The sequence below is a fragment of the Anser brachyrhynchus genome (genome assembly GCF_964034855.1).
Source record: "Anser brachyrhynchus genome assembly, chromosome: 2".
NCBI classification, from domain to species: domain Eukaryota; kingdom Metazoa; phylum Chordata; class Aves; order Anseriformes; family Anatidae; genus Anser; species Anser brachyrhynchus.
The window spans coordinates 106,176,203-106,198,274 of NC_137695.1; the positions used below are offsets into that span (position 1 = coordinate 106,176,203).

The 22,072-nt window shown below is 40.9% G+C and overlaps 1 protein-coding gene across 3 annotated transcripts in view; it reads right to left on the reverse strand.

The window, feature by feature from the left end:
- GNAL (G protein subunit alpha L) overlaps positions 1-22,072 on the reverse strand; it is a 193,029-nt gene that overhangs the window by 11,368 nt on the left and 159,589 nt on the right. For all 3 annotated transcript variants that reach the window (XM_080580346.1, XM_080580348.1, XM_080580347.1), the window contains one exon: positions 1,356-1,410. In XM_080580346.1, coding sequence (XP_080436472.1) covers positions 1,356-1,410 — 55 coding nt within the window. The remainder of the gene's footprint in view (positions 1-1,355; positions 1,411-22,072) is intronic.

A 22,072-nucleotide genomic window follows, 5' to 3' on the forward strand; every position in this document is an offset into this window, starting at 1 on the left:
AAAAAAAATTGAGGCAGCTAAATAACGGAACAAATCCTCCTGTGACAAATGGCTGCTCAAGGTAGAGAAAGGCCTTGCAAGAACAAATACAGGGCAACGCTAACATAAATAATAAAAGCAAAAATGAACCTTTGCTTCATTGACTTCTCTCTCCAGCTGAGCAATACTGATGCTACGGTCAGGCCATGGGGTCTACATGGAGTAAATCTCACTGCAACCACTTTTGTCTGAAAACGTCCTGAGGGCTTTAATAATTGATTCTATATTGGGTCGACTACATGAGTTTCACCTTACAGTACAACGTGTATTATTTTTTATTGCCTTCTATTTCAGGATACTTGTCAGAGTAATCGGACAGGCTTACGGTTATAGACTTGAACTAGGTCTGAACGTACAGGTTCTGCTCCACATACTTCCCTGTGTGATCCCTGGCAAGTCACTTCATTTCTCTGAATTTCAGTCCCTGATTACACAATGAGATTCGACAGTTTTATTTTATTTTTTTAAGAGCATCCACCCGTCATACCCCTTGGGTAGTTAGACTGAATTATCCGGTGTAGGGATTCTCTTTTACTATGAGTACTTGCAGTTTACCACGTGGCCTGCGATCTTGACGGAGACTGCTAGATGATAGCAGGATACTGGCACTGAAAACTAACAGCTTCTGAGTAAGTTTGCTGAGGAGATGACCTGCCCAAGGAAACCAGGCAGCCTGAGCTCAGGGAAGCCAGCTGAAGCCATGCAACATGCCGAAGCCTCTTCTCACTCCAAGGCTGCATCATTTCACATGTCCTGCGAGTAAGGCTTAAATGGAAACTATTCTGCCCACAGGAGACAGGCACAGGCTGGAAAGAAGGTGTCTGCATGCCCGCAGGGAAATCCATAAGGTCTGCTGCTGCTGTGGGTGTTCCCCAATGAATTTAGATACTGGACCCACTGCAGGCTGCTGTCCCTGAACGACCCCGCTGACAGACACGGCACGCCTCCCTTCAGGTTTCCATCACCTCCACCGCTGAAATAAAACACTGCCTCTGTGTAGTGAAGGCTGGTGATGGAAACCGTAGGCTTTTACATTTATGTTTTGTTTGCTTTGTTTGTGGGACACAGAATGGAAGGCAAGGAGAAATAACAGACATATTACAGGAATCACCAACCTGCATGGAACAACAGTAAAATACAAGCTTACCCCCATCGAAAAGCCTCTTTTTCTTTAACTCCCATTACCTAAACTGCTAGACTGTATTTTGATAGTATGTGGCATGGCGTATTTCAGCTGCTGGTGGGACTAAACTAAATTACCCAAAGAATTCATACAAATGGGTGACTTGGTTCAGACCCTATCCCATCACACTAACCTGATCTGTGGGTGTGTAGTCATCCATGCTGACGCTGTCAATTCTTTCTAAAAAGCTGGAAGAGAAAAAAAAAAAACCATGCACTTAGATATGTAAAATCCTGTCTAGTATAGCGCTTTTCATGCTACCTCTTCCGGTTTAGATTTCAGCTGCAAAGTAAAATCACAAGTCTGATAGTAAAGCTATGAGCCCAATGCTTTACTTACGTTGCTTGGGGTTCTAATTTCTGAGCCAAAAATCTCTTTACCTAGACTTTGCTTCAGTACATTGCTTTTACACTTACCATTATGCAGTACTCTCAAGCAGTCCAAATGCAGTTAAATGTCACAGTTTTATGACGTCCACTAAAAAAATACCAAGTCTATCCATGTGTCATTATGAGGTTGCTTAAACATAAACAAGATTCTGGGGTTTTTTAGAAAGAAAATGGGGAGAAGGGTTTCCTTTATTTAGCTGGCTGAGCATAATGTCATGTTGATTACAGTCTCAGCAATGTTAGCAGAAATGTTAGTTAATGTATACAAGGAGCTTTGGCCTGAAATGTTTCCCCTGAACACTGCAACTACAGCATAAGAACTGGAAAGCAAAACTGCACGAAATGGAGGTTAACCAGTCTGCCTGTTTACATTGCCAAAACTCAGTGAAATCCATGAGGTGAAACACAACTGCAGAGAAGAGCAAGAGGAAAGGGAACCAGAAAAAAAAGGGGATGACATCTCCAATTATTTTAAAGATTTTTTGAGTTTTATTTCTTTCCTAGTACATGTTAGAATAGCAGCAATAAGGATATAAAAATGGGATTTTCTATGTAGAGCTAAAATAGACAGGTTCTCCTCCCTCACTTTCACCCATTTCTTACATCTGTGTGAGCCCAGATGGCTCATTTTCCCGGACTGCCTGTATGACTTAGAAGCTTTCTTGAATTTCTGCATTGTTATTTGGTATTTGGCAGTGAATACCCCACTGGCTGACTCATCCTTCTACAATATTATCAAGATTTCTTTATCAACTGGCATTTTTTTTCCCCAATTTTACTTGGGTGTGCATGCAGAATCTATTTAATTGCAGTGGGAACGAAGTAAAAACAGTGAACTCTTGCCTGGCAATGTGACTCACTGTTAACACAAGGGTCACACACACTGACCAGTTGAAAAAATACCCCCTAAAAGCCTGACTGTACTTCTCATAGTACTTTCCCACGGATACTAGCTGAAAGGAAAAGAAAATACGCCGCGTATATATTTACTTATAATATTTTTCCTTTTTGAACCCCCATGGTTATAACAGGGGAAAAAAATCCAGTACATACAGTTAGAATATGCAGTTTTTCTTCCTGTACCATCAAGGTGTGATGTCTGAACAACGCATCTAAAAGCCACTTTTTTATACAACAACACGAAGGGTGCCTAATTACAAAATGATCCTGAACAAACTTGAAAGAAAAAGAATCTTTTCCCTACACCTCCTCCCTCACCAAAAGTAACCATCAACTTACATCTCTATGTAAAAGTGCATCTTTAGAGCTAGCCACAGTCACCATTAGACAGCAGCCGTATTCAGCAGAACCTTCTGCTCTGATGTTTGCCTCACCCTGAGAAGCGATCGAACCAAGTTTTACTTGTTACCCCCGCAGTTAATGCAGACGCTGGAGCGGAGAGATGTGTTTTTAACAGGCGTACTTGTCGGTAACCCAGCTCTCACCTCAAGCTCACAGCACGCAGTAGGATGAAAAAGGATGGCAAAAATCAACAACCCCCCAATGCCTCCAAGCTGCACCTCTTCCTAAACAGTCATTGTCCTTAGTGAGGCTGTTGAGGCAGCATTCCTGTTTTTCCAAGTCTGTCATGAAGTTTTGGGTTCAATTTCTTAACAGTTTGATGTGGTTAATGCTGTGGACAGAGGTGAGTGTTTGTGCACAAACACGACTCCATCACAATCCCCACGAGACAACATGCATCAGCATTTTTCTTGCAGGAGCATAACTTCTGGAGTTGATCTATAAACCACAGGTGATACATCTTGACTCTCCGACACCAAGGCCACGCTGGCAGCACTGACCCAAAATGATTAAATAACATGATATTCAGTACCAGTGCACACCTCTCTCTCCCCTACAAGCACTCCAGGAAGGTTATTGTTGTTAGCATTTGCATTTATGTGCTGTGTCTCGGCCCAAGTCATCTTCCATTTAGAAATTGTCAGTCTCTTCCAAGTAATAGAAAATATTTCAAACATCCTCAGTGGCAATGCCACAGGTAAGAGAGAGAGTGCTCTGTTAACTCACCTGTGCTTAAAAAACATCTGATAGCCATGTTTTATGTTCCTAAGTTTGCTGGCCACACGTCATCTACAATGAAATGAATGCAGTGATTTACAAAGTTTTAACTGCCATCCTGCTGTATCAAGCTGCTCTGCTATCACTGGCACCCAATAAATCAGCACATGACTGGGTTAAATTTCGTGGCTTTTCATAAAGTTGCGATGGACAGCTTTCCTGGGATTTCTTTTGGAAGGACTCTGAATGTGCACTGAGGCTTCTAGACACTGAAACATAAAAAGCCATACTCTGACTTTTTGGAAGGAAAATCAGTTCCTGAACATCCTTCATAATAAGCTCCTTACTTGGCTAATTAGCACGGTATCAAAAAATAGCTCTGACAGGCAAATTTATATAGTAGGTTCAAGTAATGGATTCCAGATGAGATAAGGAGGCAGTACTGCCTCATTACTAAACACACTAGCTTCATCCTCATTACTGTATTAAAATGTGAAAACGGGACTCACTTTTCTAAATTGTTTTTCAAAAGAACATTAATTTCTACTAATTCCGAATGCCTCTAATAATTATGTTCTGGTGTAATGTACATTCTTTTATATATATATATATATATACACACACATATATACACCCCAGCAAATTTTGCATTAAAAATTCAATTTGCAATGCTTAAAATACAAAGATTCCTCTCAGCTGGGGCAGCTCCTACATCTCCACTCAAAAAATCAGCGTGAGGAAAACACAATAGCAGAAAAATGTATAAAAATGGACACCAGCATCACCAACTCGCTCTTTTTAGCTCTTTTTAGCTCATGTTTTTTTCAGCTCAAGGATAGAATTATTTTCACAGAACCATGTCTTTTTACAATCCTGACAGGTCTTCTATTTATGCATCTTTTATAGAAACCTGTGCTCAGGATTGATGTTAATTCTGCAGTAACTGCTTTGCATGTAAGTGCAATGAACTTTAAACTCATGCGTTCAATTCAAGTGTGAATACAGCTATAACGTGATCTAATATTTATATTTCTAGTTCACAATTGTGGTTTTATTTATGCAGGATTCGGTCTGATAATCAGTACAACACTGAAGTTCTTCTTAATTTTACAGTAGGATGGTCCACACATCCTTATGTGGAACAGCACAAACTGCCTTTAAAAAAACAAACAAACAAAAAAACTTTTTAAATAAACCAAGCAAGATATTGAAAGGAACGTCTTCAATGCTCTGTTTGGAAATGCAGTGGTTTGATTTGCCAACAAATTAAAGCAAAAGAAAAATGGACTGATAAAGTTAAAAAAAAAAAAGAAACAATCACGAGCTACTGACATTATTATATCTATTATTAAACCTATCTGTAGTTTTATAAATATCTTCAGTGAGTTTCCTAGGAAACTCAGCTGACACTTAGTTTGACAAGCAATCTCTACATTTTATATTATGCAAGCTGTGAACACAAAAGTACAGGTTTTAGATGTGCCTGCCAGTGCATGTGGGAACTATCAATAAGCATTATTCTCTTGAAAAACCACGGCAATTTCAGCAGCATTAGCAGCTATACAAGAATTTCTGGAAAAAGGATTCATAAATGCACAAATAAAGAGGAGGTAATCGTACATGAAAATCCTTTTCTCACTGGGTAAATCACTACGCTGTTCTGTACAGATATTCTGACCCCACAAACAAAATCACAATTAATAGAAAATCATGTCTTGAGAATAATACTATAGGCACAAAAAACATGCTATATTTATAACTGTATTTTGACAGTCAAGAATTGGAAAGATGAAGTGCTAAACTGCAGATCAATATAATGAACTACACATTTTAATACATCTTTTTCTACCCCAACTGCTTTTTTCTGCTCTCTCCCTAACATTTCAAAGCCCTTGTATCAAAAAGATGCTGCGGAAAACAAGAAATCGAACTCAAATCAAAATACTCTTCTCTTTAAAAGAGGAAGGTAAAATGGTAACTCTGTAGCTTAAAGTTCTCAGAATGAAGATTCGCAAATTTATCCTCAGGTGAGTTGTCAGGGTCTGCAAACCTTTACATTTCTGATGGACCACTCAGGGCTTTCCAAACTCTTTGCATTAAGGGCCAGGTCCCCAAACCAGCGGAAACACCTATACTTCTACTACACAAAATAAAGCAAGACCAGGACTTTGAATTCCCTATCTTTGGATTGTAATAACTCAGCTATCCCAGTTCTCTAGTGAGCTGAAAAAAAAAACTTTTTTTTTTTCTTCCCTGCTGCAGTTATCAGAGACAAAATGAAGATGTGATATTTAAAAAAAAAATAAAATATATATTTTAATCAGCTAAGGGATTACAAACTTGTTAGTGCCTCCTGCAGTATTTGAAATAGGAAGCTATGGATTTCGGGTTTGGAGCATACCTTAGGCTCCACGGCTGGGCTTCAAGCACCCTCACGTTATTCTGATGTGCTTCCTGGTAACTGAGAAAGACTTGATGAAAATAGCCCCCAGTAATCTAACCCCTACAGGATTAATTTTCCTAAGTCATTTACTGAAGATATCAGTAGAAATCCCTCAAAAGACACTGGTAAAATCTAATCGTTGAGGATTCTTCCGACAAGTTTAAATAGGCACTATGTCTACCATACGGCTTCCACTTGGAAGCATCCTCCCCGCTCCCTCCGTACGGCTCCCGCGGGGACTGAGTGCAGCAGTGAACGCGCTGCCGGGCGGAGAGCGCAGGGAGGCTGAAATCCGTCTCGAATCCACTCTGGACCACGCATCTCTTTCTGATTTTGAACGACCGACTGCAGCTTAAGCTGGCGCAGAGAAAAACAGCCAGCGCAAACACTGAAGATGCTACCGAAATTTTGTATTTATTTATAAAGCGTTGGGGATTTAGGTATTGGTATTGATTGACGTGTATTTTTGGCATCTCCTAAGAGCGCCGGTTTCCCAGGACTTCCCTTTTGTTCCTATTTCAATACCAACACTAACTCGCTAAAACCGTCTCCTCAGCCTCTCATGTGGGTGTAGTGTATTTGGAAAGGGAGATTAAAAATCGGGCTTTCAGAAAAAAAGACGTAAAGCCGCATGGAGGATGGATCTGAGGCGCAGGAGAGGAGACTGCAGAGGGCAGCATTTGTTAAATCACGCTCCCTCCCCGCTGCGCCCGGGCAGGCTGCAGCCGTACGCTTGAGGCCTCTTTGCTGGAACAGCGCTCGAGGACTGAAGATCAGCCACATCTCACGGTGACGGTCCACTGAAACACAGGTAGAGTCTGAATTTAATGAAGATCTCTGCAATTTACGTCGGTAACCCCTTGCCTTCTCACAAACCGATGTTTTTTTCCTCATCTTTTCATGTATTCTCAAACACGGCGACCCGCAGGCTAGAAAAAATGTGGGATTTGCCCAGAGAAACAGATCTGCACCCACGCGTAACCGCTAGCCAGGAAATCGTTACAGCCAGGACACGAAAAGGTTAAAGCTGAGGCAGAGAGTGAGAGCAAAGTACAACTGCGCCTGAAACCAGCTGGCGCGCTAACGGGCCAGTGAAGTTTAAGGATTTGTGGTCTGAAGCCTGTCGCCAGCCCTCTGCTTGGGCGGCTGGAGCCGGATTGCTCCCAAGCCCACCAAGGACCACTCACAGGATGGCTGCTTGGCCACCAGGTGTGACTGGTACGTGGGCAGGACAAGTTTGCCTGGTACGCCTGGGTTTCCAAGAAGCTGTCTCCCCAGAGTGGAAGCTGTCAGTGCGATGGATGGGCTTCAGAAAGAGTGGTGAACATGCTGCAATGGACCCCAGGACAGCGATGGACCCCCAGGTGGCTGAGCACTGGCACAGGCTGCCCAGAGAGGCCGTGGGGTCTCCTCATGGAGACCTTCAGAAGCCGCCTGGACGTGGTGCTGGGCACCCTGCTCTGGGTGGCCCTGCTGGGGCAGGGGGCTGGGGCAGGGGGCCTCCAGAGGGACCTGCCAACCACAATCAATTTCTGATTCTGCAGTGAGAATCTTGCCCAGATCTATGTGTCCACCTACCTGCTGCCCACCAGTGGTACCAGTAGCTTGGCAGGGGAAGCGCATGCCTGGCCTATTCCGTTATCATGGCTACAACTACTGCCAGCCATGGCCCAAAACATGGTAAAGTCATCAAGTGCCAAGTCACCACAGCAGTCCTGTGAAGCAGGAGAGCTCTATTTTAAATGCAATTTACAGATGATGACTTTAGCTGAGACATCAAAAGCAACGACAGGTCATGACTGTCACAACCGAGGGCTCGTCACAGTTCGGCAGGAGACTCCTCCCCCACGAGTCAGACGGCTGCCAGCAATCAGAAGCCAGTTTGACAAGGATAAGAAACATGGCTAAAACCTGTAAAAGAGTGCTTCTGGTACATGGGCTTGGTTAAGAGAGTTTCCTAGCAGACGTCCGTTTCAACCTCTCTTTCTAAGCTGCTCAATAGCCTGTTCCAAGTAAGTACTGCAGAGCATCTCTACAGAAAGGCTTCACAGGCTTTGGCATGTGTCCAACTATTAACCTAAACAAATACACGAAAAGTTCAACTACATTAAACGTTTCAGATGTATGTTTAGTACTTTCCTTCTGCTTAATAATAGTGCTCTAATTTTATTTTTCTAATTGAAAAAGCATGAACTAAACTCAAAATGAATAAACAGTATGACTTCCATAACTGCTTGCCCCCACTGTTCCCTAAATTTGTTAAGAAGCAGTGTGAATTTTGGGAAATGCATTTTTTCCTTCTAAATTTAGCAAACTAACCACTTTCTGGCTTAGCAGATGTTTTTGCTTTCCGAGCGAGAGGCCTATGGGGATCATCATTAACCCTCTTCTTAACATAAACACTGGCTAAGACTTAAATCTGGAAAACTGTCATTCACACACAAAGGTTAACAGGCTCCAGCAGAAACGAGACTCATCATCTGCAGCTTCTGTTATGTGGGATCTCAGAGAAGAGGGAAGAAGACGGGCAGAGAGAGAAGGAAGAGGAAAGGTTACTTATTTATTTTACAAAGGACAATATTTTTTTATTGCGTGCGATCAGACGTTTTATTCCCAGGGGTGCAAGCGGCTGAACTGCTGCAAAACACGAACTAAGCATGAAGCACTGATGAAACTGAAGGCGTAGACTGACACAGGCAAACCCTCCTCCTGACCACACTCACGCCAGCTTGAATCCATTGAATTCTTCTTCCTTGTGAGAGGACAGTCCCAGGCTCATAATCTTTTTATGTCTAGATATACCCATGCAGAAACAGATTTGAGTTCTGTAATATAAAGGCTACACAGAGTGCATTCTGTAATTATAAATGCAATTTTGAGCAGAGGACCAAAAGATAATAGCTTGAAAACAGATCTTATTGCGTTATCTGGAGAGATCTGGATCCTGCTTTCTGAGCTGATATTTGACAGACAGGGATCACTTTATCCACTGTCTGAACGAAATAACTGTTTAGTATCTTCCAGCAAGTATATAAACCAGCTCAGGAAGGGAAGTAAAGAATACCTGAAACATCAGAAGTGTTACGTGAGAGTCTCTCTCTCAATCAAGAGATTGAACTTCTTCAAACAACAGAAGAGTTAAGAGGGGAAGAAAACAACTGTCCTGTTGCAATCTGGAAAATATACCTTTAGAGATAATGATATATCAAAACCTTGGTTTTACATTTTACATCCCACTAACTGAAGCGCACAGAGTATCTCAAATCTGCCCCTTTAGTTGAATTCTTCAAAAATAACTTTGACTTTTATGTTCAAGAAAGCCAAACTATGGGCAAAAGCCCTGATAATATTTGGAGCTGTCAAATGCATCAGGTTTACAAGAATCAACTTTATACCACAAGGTTGCCAAAGTTACCAAAACTTATTTTCACAGGGTGTTGCAAATACAGCTTTCCCTGTGATTTGCAAGCTTAGCTTGCTGTGATACAGAGAAAAATTATTTCAGTGCAACTTATATATTCTGGTTGATGGTTTTGTTTTTAAAAGTTGTTGTGCTGTGGATACACTTAGTGTATATGAAATATAAGTGTGGTGAGCCCTGAAGAACGCCAAATCCAGGTTAGAAAGAGCACTGGTTGTTGGAAATTAATGATCACTTACTCCAGTGGAAGTGGTTTGGAATAATGTCTGCTACAGTGACTGCCGGAAAGGAAAAACCAGTTTGACTGGAGTTTTCTATAGGAGGGTGATAAAAGAGAAAGCAGAAAATCCTCAAACAGGAGAAGCGAAGTGGCACCAGTCCAAGCTCACTGCAAGAGGAACTTGCTGCCAAGAGATCTCACATCTAAAAGTCAAACCAGATGACTCAAAAAGAGGATGCTAGTAGCCCCCAGAAAACCCAGATGAAGAAAAGTGAACTCTTCAGGGTGGCAAATGCTCCTGGCCAGGAAAAGCACATGCCTGTTTATTATTCTCTTCAGATCTACGCATTTCTGTTACATTAAATGAGATGAACAATATGTTAAAATCCTGTGCAAAATGTGAGCATATCTGTTTGCTTTTGCCTACCACGTGCTTGTCAAGTGTTGACTTGACCCAGAGAACTGACATGGCTGGAGTCCTGGTGAGTGCTGGGGTTGAGCCGGAGGACTGGCATTAGTTTCAACACTTAACATTTGGGTCCCAGAACCAGTTCTCATGAGGACGTATTATAGACTCCAAGACATAAGACAGGATCTGGACTTCCTGTAGATGCCTAAAATTTAAGGAACACAAGGGCTCCTAACACACATCCTACCAGAGGTGAAGCTTTCTAGGGTTGCTTCTAAGATGTGAAGTACATCATCAGTACAAGCTACGACAAATGAAAAAATGGCTTTATGCAAAAGTCAGGTAAGTGACTAGCTTCCTAGACAGAGCGAACAGCGAAGGTGTTAAAGCAGTCCTTGTAGGGCACCCAGGAAAATTTCTTTTTCCTTATTCCAGTTTATGAGGTGTAGCAGCAGGTCATTTCTCTTCTACACTCATTCTTCCTTGTCCCAGCTCTAATGCTGCACTCTCGTACCTTTACGTTGCGTGAAGGACATGCTGGATGCAAACTCTATGCACAGCCCTTCAGAGGTTCACCAACGTGTTCTCAGTTACTGAAAACAGTAGGATACTGCCTTATCAATGATCAAGGCAAGGAAACTCACACAGCAAGAGAAAAATTAATGTATTACAAGTATGATGAGAATGACATCCTTCCAGCAGTTTCAGATCATTTCAACCCAAAACACCCAAAAGAACCACTTCACCCATTGCTCAGATACAGACCTCTTGACATCCCTTTACTAGAGTTAAGAAGCATGGAAACCTTTCTCAGAGACTTTTGATGGGATGGATAAAGCCTGCTCTTCCCAAAGTTCTTCTTGCCATGTACCAGAATATATTTGGGCTTCTCTAAGTGTAATCTTGAGCTTCCCATCCACAACATGCTTCAGAGCTGTACATGAAGAACAGTATCATCTAAGTATCTGTAGGTGATCAACTGTCTTAGAAATTATCAGGAGAAAATAAGAACAGGAGAAAATAAGAACCAAGCAGAGGTCTAGCAGTGTGGATACAAGTGCTAGACATCACCATTAGGCTCATAAGAAAGTTCTTGTATCTTTACAAATGATGCTGCTGAAATGTTTTCATTAAATTACCGTTATCCTGCCCATTTTAGAGCAGGATATATTTAACCTCTGAATGTATTCAAGCAATTGGTCATAACACCTACGGTTTGGCTGAGTGATTATCTTGGTTAGCTGATGGAAGGCATGAAGCTGAAGCAAGGAGAGGAATTGTTACTACAAAAATGTAAGTACGGATACAGTGACCAGGTCCAACTTGTGAACTATTGGCTTAATTCCATTTAATAGTTAAAGTTATTTAACCAAGACATGCGTTAGAAAGCCTAAGTGTTCAAAACTAGCCCTACAACCCTGCTACCTGTACATTTGACAGGAAGTCATGTTAACACTAACATTTGCTATTAATAAGGCACTTTGTGAAAAGCTTGCCTAACTCTGCACTCTCTGTACCTTTCTTTCGTTCTTGTTAACTTTCTATGGTTTTTTTTTTTCAGTGTACAGTGCATTTGTACTATTAAAACAACAATACAATGAGCTGAGTTTGAGGAATGAGGAAAACAATTATGCAACAACCTGATTAGGTCCTGCTTCAAGTTACTTCAAACATTGCGTTACGCTCTTGTTTTTTAATTGCTCTATCTTGTACCTGAGACATGGCTGTTAGTTTGAGGGTCTTGGTTTACGAAAAGCTGGAGCAAAGGGATGCTGGTTTGTTGATAACGGAGGGTTTGGCACTGTGGGTCATCCTCAGAGAGCCACGGCTCTCTGCATGGGCTCCTTGCTGAGAGGTGTGCTGCCGATGCCAGCACACCACCTGCAGCAGGAGGTGGGAAAGCTTTGGATGGAGGGTGCTGAGCAGCACGGGGCAGGTTGGTGCTGGTGCTACAACACAGCAGCAGGGCCCAAGCCAGCCCGAGAGCCTGCTGGGAGCCACCTGAAAGCCTTTGTGCAGGGCCCTGACCCTACATTTCCACCCCTTAGGATATCATGGTGCTAGCAGGAGGGCGACTTCAGGCTTTAGGGCTATATCAGCCCTGGCACACTGTAGAAGCTGTTGCTTTGTACCACATCCACATCTGCAAGGAAGATGAGAATTCTTACAAGGTTTACTTGAAATATCCAGGGAGGCCAGTTTAAATCCTGGACAACTTCTAAAGCTCCTAAAAACAGGGACAGAGAAGGAAGTTAAACTTCCTAATCTGTCTTCTCCACCCATACAGTTAGTGGAAAAACACTTGGGAGATTTATGCAATAGCAGCTGTAAAATACAGAAAATGAATATATAAATAAGGTAAAAATGTCAGCAACCCAAAGCCACTTGTCAGTTCAGACTTCAAAAGGTTATTTTCTTTCTTTCTTCTCTCCCCCCTTTCCTTTCTTCCTTCCTTCCTTCTTTCTTCCCTTTCTTTTTTAAGAAAAGACTAAAAACACCACTCCCAACTCTCATGTAATCTGTGGAAATGAAAACCAGGAGCGCTTTGGAAATCATTTGTTCTCTAAATATGGAACTGTCACTCACATGTTGACATAGTGACACACGGTTCACAATATACTGGCAGGTCACCCTGCAGTTGGGCTGTGAGCACAGGCACAAGCTTAGCATTTTTAGGGAGAAAGGGAGCACCATTTTTACCCTTTTGCCTTTTTTTTTTTCCCTGTTCAAAGCTGAGGGCTCCTAGAACAACAAATTCTTTATCAGAATATTTTTCCCATGAAACTCAGTGTTTGATGTTGCAGCTCGGATTCTAGGAAATGCTCTGAGAAGGAACGTGTCCAATACCTGTCCTGAGGGAGAGAACCACTTTTGTGATGGCCTCGAAAGACCTGACCTTTTTTCTTTTCCCAGGAAAATCCACATTAAACCAAATTCTAATATAAAAGTTTTTCATAATATTGCTTGAGAAAGTGCATGCCCTTAAGAGGTAGTGCCAGAAGGATCTAAGGTAGGCTGTGAAGAATGAGGACCTTTTTGCTTTAGTCTCTGGGAACTTGGCTCCACGATGAGATGAAACTCTCAGTCGCTCTAAGTTGGACATTTTTCAAACAATAAATCTGAGAAGTTTCACTAAGCGATACCAGACCTAAACTGCAAACTTACAGACAAAAACCTCAGCCCTATGCAAAGGGATAGCCTTTAGCAGGCCGCACTTGTGTGCTGTGCGGGTGGCCGAGCACTGGCACAGGCTGCCCAGAGAGGCCGTGGGGTCTCCTCATGGAGACCTTCAGAAGCCGCCTGGACCAGAAGCTGCCACAAACAATTTCTGATTCTGTGATCCTACAAAATTACTGTCTCTGTCTAATACCTCATAACTTAATTTTTAAATTAAAGGCATAGCATTTAGAAAAAAACACTCTTCCCTCCTCTGGAAAAACAACGACCAACCAAACAAAAACCCCCGAAACCTAAAAAGCCTTTCTTCAAAACAGCTTTCAATAAGGTATATTGTACTTCAGCGTAAATAAAGCAAAGAATAATTAGGGACTAGTCATGTAATTAACGTCATCACAAAAACCAGAATCAAAACACAAAGTTTTTTGTTGTTGGTTGGTTTTCTGCTTCCAAATAAACGGGAGTTCTGATCCCAAATACCAGAGCACAGGTATGGCAGCCAAATCTGCTGGCATTTGTTTTAATCAAATAATCACACAGATAATTGTTAATCTTATAATCCCTTCAAATTGTTAGTAACCTTCGTAATTAGATTACAGATAATCCAGTCCTAACACCAGCATGGTAAACACTGATCTCCTGCTCGCAACAAAAGTCTGTCTTGAAACAGGCTATCCCGCATTAGGCTATAAAGCACCCAGAGTTCACAATTCCTTCAAACAAGTAATTACTTTCCTCTGCAGAGGGCCAGGCTGACGAAAATGTTAAGTAAATCAAAAAGTACGTGTTTACAACATAACTGTGACGGCATTTGGAAAACAAAACCCACTGTTCAATTAGGCAGGTGCAGACACTTTCCCCATTTTGCAAGAAGCTTCTTTTGGAAGGTCTCTGTTATTCATACTCAAAACCCACAAAGTAATACATTTAAAGGAACTGCTTCTGATCCTGGTTTTTAATTTCATTATTTTGTTACGTGTTATTAATACCTCCAGCACAAATCCTTGGAAACTTGTATAAGTAATTAGCAACCACACATTCATAAGACGTATCTTCACTTACTGGTTGTATGTCAGATCTCAGCCTGCTCCGATGTAAATTCAGTTCAAGCATTGCAATGCAGTTCTGAACAGATTCAATATCATAATATTATATGGACAAACGCCCATTCACAGAAGTGAGGAAACAGGGAAATTTCCAATTATTTTTTATGCCCTTTGCTATAGTTTCCTCCTGTCTCAGAACTGAAAAACATTATGGATGGGTTTCATTATGAAACTCTGCAAGTGTCCTCAGCTACCTCTGCCCCTCCAGACAAAATGCGAAAGGTGGGTATACCGACAGCCAATGGGAAAAAAATTATGACTACGATTAATCTAAAGCATATTAAAAGTACACTGAAAAACTGCTGACCTGTTCTTCCAAAGTGACACCATTTTCAAGGTGACTCATTTTCTCATAGAGGCTACTGATAAGAAAGATTTTTTAATAACTGCAGAACAAATACAGATAAAATAAGTGAATACAAACAAATGCCAAGATATTCTGACTGCGGGGCAGGATTTTTTTCTTTTGTCAGAATGGTTAAATATTTCAGGTATACAGAGGGACCAACAGTTTCAGTGCAATTGAAGCTTTCATTCTACAAAGACTCACCCATGAGCATAGTTATAAGGATATAAGTAATCCTATTGAATGCAACAGGACCTTGGAAGTCAGTGGGACTACTCACACGCTTAAAAGATCAGTAACGCACAGAATTTTGGACAACTGAATGAAGGTCTTTCCCTCAAAGCAAATGGAGACACAGCTATTTGCTTGGTGCAGCCCAACCTCCAAACATCCAGATCTGAGCAATGGGATGCCAACATGTGACATCGCACTGCATGTTGCAGTTACAGAAGTTGCTTCTTGTCCTGATGAATGATCATGCTGGTGTGATTCTCCATAAGTATAATTATCTTGCTATTGAGGGTAACCTGCAAACAGATTTTTCTAAAATCTGCAATTTTAAATACGGTTCCTGTCCTCGTATCTTCCTTGTAGAACCCCCTCATATCTTCCAAGTTGCACGCTTAAAAAAGGATATAATAAATGTAAACCCACAATAAGTAGTGGTTTTGCCAGCACTTGAGCTACGAGAGTCTTCAGTGTACAGCAAGACTCTGGCACTAACAGGCTCCCGTGCAATGCGGCTCCAGCCACCAGGAACAAGACGGGCACTAGTATCACCTCCTGGTGTGGCACATGATGTTTTAAATACTTCTCCTTGACACACCATGAATGAATTTAAATAATCCTATGAGGATGCTGAAACAAAGCCACAACCTGCCCCCCCCGCCCACTCCAGCCCAGGCGCAGTCCTGGCAGAGTACTCGAGGAAGCAGCGTTATACACCAGCTACACTCTGTATGTGCTTAAGAAGCATTTTTGAGAGGAAACTTCTTTGTGTTGACAGATGGAACGAGTAGGGTCTTTAAGCAAGACAGCAGCTTTAATTCCACGAGAGGAGCCTGGAAGCAGGATGCAGGCTGAACCAACTGGGTGAACCAGCTAGACTTTTCTGCACGTTGTGCTTCAAAACACAGCCCTGCTGATTAACACCGCAAGTTTGGTATATGTAATGCATAGACACTAGTTGTCAAGGACATGCCCATGCATAACGCTGAAAATATAATCCCATAAAGTAATGGATTGGTAGTGAGGTTTCACGAAGGAGCCAGTGCATTATACGTCACTGTTTCTAGTAAAATGGCTAACATTATAAAAACATGATCTACAATTGCTAAGGTAAATAACAGAATATAAGACATAACGAGAAACCAATGTATTAATATTAATTAATAAAAATAATACTGTAAAACAATACTTAACTGAGAAAGTTAATTATGACAAGAAAAATGGATGGGAACATTCTGAAGGAAACAAAATGCATTTCACATAAACCTGCAACCAACCTTTTTAGGCCATGCATAAATTAATTACTCTACTCTTTAATTGTCAATAAAATCATTTATCTAGACAGCACCAAGTCATCTTTTAAGACAGCAAGGTATATTTATTCTAACTTTCCCTAAAAAAAACACATTTAAACAGTCAGGACAGCCCCAGCTAGCCACACAGCATGTTTAGGAGTTACATACACATGTATCTGCATCAGTGTCGACGACCTTTGTTCAGTTTATTACATCATCTACCAAACATCGGAAAAAAACATCTCTGAACCCAGCAGTACAAGGAAAATTGGGGAAGGAGCTATTTAGATAGAAATATATCAAAATTGAAGTCATGAAGGAAGGAAAGGTTTGGTTATTTATAGTATAAAGAAATTCCATCTGGTTAGGCTGTGGGGTTTTTCTTTCAAAATTCAAACAGGAAATTAATCTTTCCCCCTCCCCTCTTATAAAGCAAGGCATTTTCATTTATGACGCCAAAAGCTTGATATTTGCAGCTTTGTCTCCATCAGTCATTAATCAGCCTTATAGCGTTTATGGGTAGAAGGATATCTCCTGACAGATACAAAAAACAGATTTAGAACCAAAGCCGAAAATTACATAAAGACAGATATATAGACACACGTTTTAGCACCCTGGAGTACATTTCCAAAAATAAACTAGTCAAATGGATATCTTCCTAAAAAAGCTGATTGCATAAGCATAATTACACTAAACACAAGTACCTGCACTATCTCTCTGCATGTTATAAATAGTTCAAAGTTACATTACACAGTCTTATTCTAAAACGCTATTGTTCAGAAGTTCATGCATGCTGCCCCAAGTACTATTTTCCTAATATTGCTACGTAACTTCTTGGAACCTAAATATGTTATTTTCCCTTTGTAACTCGCTGATTATCAGAAGAAAACCAGACTACTCCAGCAGTTAAGAAAGTAGCTTAACCATATCATTCTCTCTAGTTTAGAATGATATAGTAGCACTTATTAATCAGTTTGAATATATCTTTATTAATTTTTGGGATTCCTCTGCTTGCTTAGAGTTTTAATTTCATAACAACTTCTTGTCATCTTGGAAACACCAGCTGATAAAGGCATGTATTTCAGTATTTCAGGACGCAATTTATTTGAAGGGCGAGATCCTTCTCAGAACCTTACACTGAGACCACTGAGCAGGATATTGAGTTGGATCCAAGAATTCCCCCTGAAATTCCTGCTGAGCAGTAGTTGAGGGCAACTACCTGAACCTCTACCTGCAAGATGCATGCTTTGGGGAGAATTCTGTTTTTTCTTCTCCTGTCTTGCTTTGACATAAAATCCCATTTACTTAATTTGTGCAAAAAGGGATATTTTTTGTTTCAGCAACAAGTAGAGAGTAAACATAAAAAGCATTTCTGGAAGGAAGGAGATGACTGGGCAATGCCGAGCATTAACATGTAGCACTGCTTATCAGTGCCAAGCTGCCACTCGAACAAGACGGTCTAAACTCCCTTTTAGATACCATAAAATAAATACATTTTTCATTAAGTTCTTCTGTCTGTCTGATGTATGCAAGAGCCTGACACAAATTCTAACTATTCCGCCGTTTCAGGGTGAAAAACAGGAGGCAAACCTAAGTCCAAGGAGGAAGCCCTTGTACCAGCAACAGCAGTTTTACTGTAAGATACAAGCATGACAGTGCTGTGGGAGGGGACCTTTCGCATCACATGTTGCTGACATCAAGGGCTTTGCTTAGATTGAGGGTATAGATGAGCTGTGGCTTGTAGTACTGCTGATGACAATCCAGATAACATCACCTCACAGGCTCTACTTCTGCATGTTGGTTATGGCATTATACTCGTAGTATGCACTTCCTCCTGTTTGTGGTATGTGATGACGAATGTTAACAGTATCTATTAGAAGAACTAGCAGATATTTAAAGCTACTGAAGTAACAGACAACGTATTTTGGAACAAATGCAAAGGAGAAACAAACAAAGAAAACACAATCCGTAGGAGCAGAGTAACACCTGTATGCTTTACCCAATACCTAGTATGCAAAATAATTGATACAAGGATCTTTCTGCTTCCTGTTGGCTATTTGTGACACAGTTTATTAGATATTTAATCCAAAGGGGAAGACTTCTTGGTCTGCATCCCACTTCTGGAAGAGGGGTCTACCAATATTTTAGATACTCAAAGAATTACATAAATATGCAGCTATGACCTGATTCTACTCACAGTAAAATCAATGCAGCAACCTCACCTTCTTGTTTTGAATTAAAATGAGGCACACTTTGCAATTTACCTTTAAAGCTCAGCAAGGTGTGTAGAAGCTGCTGAATACATCATGTTTGCAGAATAACTAAGAGGGTCTTTCCCTATGTGCTGCAAAACATCATTATTATTAAATCCATTATCACCATTTCAAACGATAAGAGTTGAGAATAATACTGCAAGACGTACCAGGCAGAAAGAAATGGAGAAAGAAAAAGAGATAAAATCAAAGAAAGGACGGTTCAGATGAAGAAGAGGAAATGCTGAACTAGAACTTAAGAAACAAACAAACAAAAATGAAACAAAACAAAAACCCACAGGATAGGTACATAACCATGGGTAAAAGAGCGAAAACGATACTGAGATGTTATCTTCATGGTGATCCGCAGGCACACAGAGAATTAAGGCAGACATCTACTGAAATTTGCATTAGCTAGTGCAATAATGGATAGCAGTGTATCTGCTACCGAGCCCAGTACTTCAGACAGGCTTTTCCGGGTTAAATTTAAGCTTTTTCTTTCTGTACAGGTGCCCAAACTGGTTAGGTTAATGGAAAGCTGGGTGTGACCAGACAGGCTGCAATCACACCTATACCCTGTGTCTAAAGATTCAAAGAGCTTGAAAAAGAGTTGGCAAGTCATGTGCAGCAGCTTCTTTACAGAAGATTATGGAGCAGGAAAATCACAGCTATTATGATCCGATTACAAATATTATGTCCTTGAAAAGGTTTTGCAACTATATATAATAATGCAAGCTTTGATGTACTTATATTTAATTTACTACATAATTAAAACAGCCCTATAAGCCAAATTTAATTTAAGCAGTCATATGTTAACCAGCAAAATTTTCAAGAAATCCTCTTCCTTTTCAATTATATTGCCATATGTTAATATGAAAGCTTTTTATAATTTTTTTTATTTACATACATGTCATAACTGACCTGCTGAAAGATTAGATTTCATAATATCCCAGTAAAGAAGCATCTGTTCCAGTTGCCCTGCCGACGGCAGATTCACTACAACTATTATTCTTTTTAACTTGCAATTTTTTCACATCACTTCACATCACTCAATGCAATATTTCTGAATAAATACATAATTTTTGTTATATACTTCATTTGTAAAAACTGCTTTATACTTTATCGATTCCTTAGTGATGAACTGGGAGGTAGAAGCTATAATATGGGAGCTGGACATGACACACCACTTTGCCTCATCGCACCTCACAGGCACACCGTTTTGTTTATTTTGCATACTACTGATAACACGAGGTTGTGTGTTTGAGAGGCCTATCTGGCATCCAGCAAGTAAGAGATTCCCCACCCTTGTTGTGTGCTTTGGTTTCCTCTCAGAGCTGGGACAGGAAACCTGGTTGTTGTAATACACGCAACTCAGAATCACTTTGTAAGCAGCCTCAGCATTGCAAAGGCTACCTCATTTGGCCACAAACACATAGGTGATTACTAACTTTGGTTTACGAGAAAAACCAGCAAGTTATTTGTTACAGAAAACATACCTTTATTTTTGTTTTTTTGCTAGCATCAGCAAAATCACACTCACGTTGTGCTCTCCAAATTCTCTTTTTCTGAGGTCTAAAAACACCATTAAATTTACAGGTCAAGACAGACTCTTTTCCTGTGATTTATAGTTATTTAAAATTAAAATGTGTTCAGCTTATTTTTTTTTTAAAGCTACAATTGAGGCTGGTAGGGCCCATTCTAGCAAAACCACACATGAGAATGTTTTGCAGTTTGCATTTTAGGGGATTTTTTCCCCTGCAGTACAAAGTATTACGAAAGATTACGAATACTGGAATTAGGTGCAAGGGAACGGTCAGACCAGAAGTAGCTGACATTCAGGCTGTGCAAAGGACCACTGGAGTGCATGCAGGTGTTGACAAGCAGCGGGGAGCACGGATTTCTTAAACAAACCCCCCTGGCTCAGGGGAAAAAACACAGGAGCACAGGGAGGCAACAAGAAGGACTCGCTGCACCTGAAGAATCCCTTTGTGCCAATAGTGACATAACTGGCATCGATGTTTGCATTTGTCTTCATGTGCCTGTTGTGTATTAATCTCACCTAAACCTTTTTTGCACAGGCTGCTATCACACGGATACTGCATTATTCAGGTTTCTCAGGCTGAAATCCTTTTGCTAGGTCACCTTTTTCACAGCTATTTACATTTACTGTAAGCAGCAAACAGTGTCCCAATCCCCAAGATCCCAAAAGAGAAACCCCAACAAACCCCACTGTATTAAAATACATGCACTTGTGGGACTGACAGAGGACCTAAACAGATGGTTTTCAGGGAGAAGGAAAGCGTGATTTTTTTTCCCTTTCAATTGCAATCTAAGTTTTTGACACCTTTTTTATGTTCATAAAGGCTGCATCTCACTGCTTGAGTAACAATAAACTGATCTTAATGACTGCTGCGAGCTCTCTGGTCACGGACTTTGCAAGTGATTTTAAGACAGTCTTACTGCTGAGTCAAAACAGATTTGTGCCTTCAAAAGCATGCAGACACATGGAAACCAAAGCAAACGTAAATGAAAGTTAATGTTTGAAAAGCTCAGTGAGTATTTACTTAGGTTAATGTATAATTGCTGAGGACAGGTGTATTACATGCAAAAACTCCATAAAATAAAAAAAAATTAATTACGAAGGGAAAACTTCACAGTTGAACACGTGAATCCGATTCAAGTGTACGAATAAAGTATTAGCCCATTCTCCTCTCCTCCTTGCTGAAAAGCAGCCTCTCACATGCTGCAAAGCAGTGCTTCCGCGGCAAGGACATCCCCTACGCAGTGGCTATGCAGGCAGCTGCATCTGCTTTTGCTATGCATGTGTGTCTTGCGACAACAACTACACTGGATAGAATATTCAGCCAAAAAATAGATTTCTAAATAAAATGCCTCTTGGTAAGGGCTGCATCAAGCAAGACAATGGGACACCAGGAAACGCAGAATTATTATTATGCTCGCATGTTTTCAAAATAGGAAAATCTCCTAAGAAACCCAGTCCCTAAGTTAGTGCATTTGCTTCTAGCGTGAGGCTTTGATTTGGGTTTTTTAGGTACCTGAAGCTTGTTTTCTGCCAGCGCCCTTGTTTTGTTTACAGCACATTGCTGGGATACTCCCTTTGATTCAGCCTGACACACGTGACGCTCCGCCAGCTTCTGTTCTGCAGTGCTGCTGCTGCACTAAAAATAGCTTCCGCTTGCTTTGGCTCCACATCTAATTTATGGAAACTCACAGAAAAGAAGGCCCCTGTTAGTGGGTGAGCGACGTACGATTTTGCAGCTTGGGCTGTTCATCTCACCGAGTGGCGTGAAACGCGCCGCGGAGAAGCTAAATTCGAGCCTGCAGTCGATGCCAGTTAGGGGGAAAAAAAGATAACGCTTAATATGGCTCGCTTATTTTTAAGGTGGCTTATTGCTACCTTACCTGAAAACGCAGAACAGTGAGACTAGCTTTTGTAAAAATGCTTAGAATTTAGAATGGAAATTAGTAAAGGGCTACCAGTGCCCATGCCTCTTTAGGGAAAACGCCGTAAATATTTTCTTAAT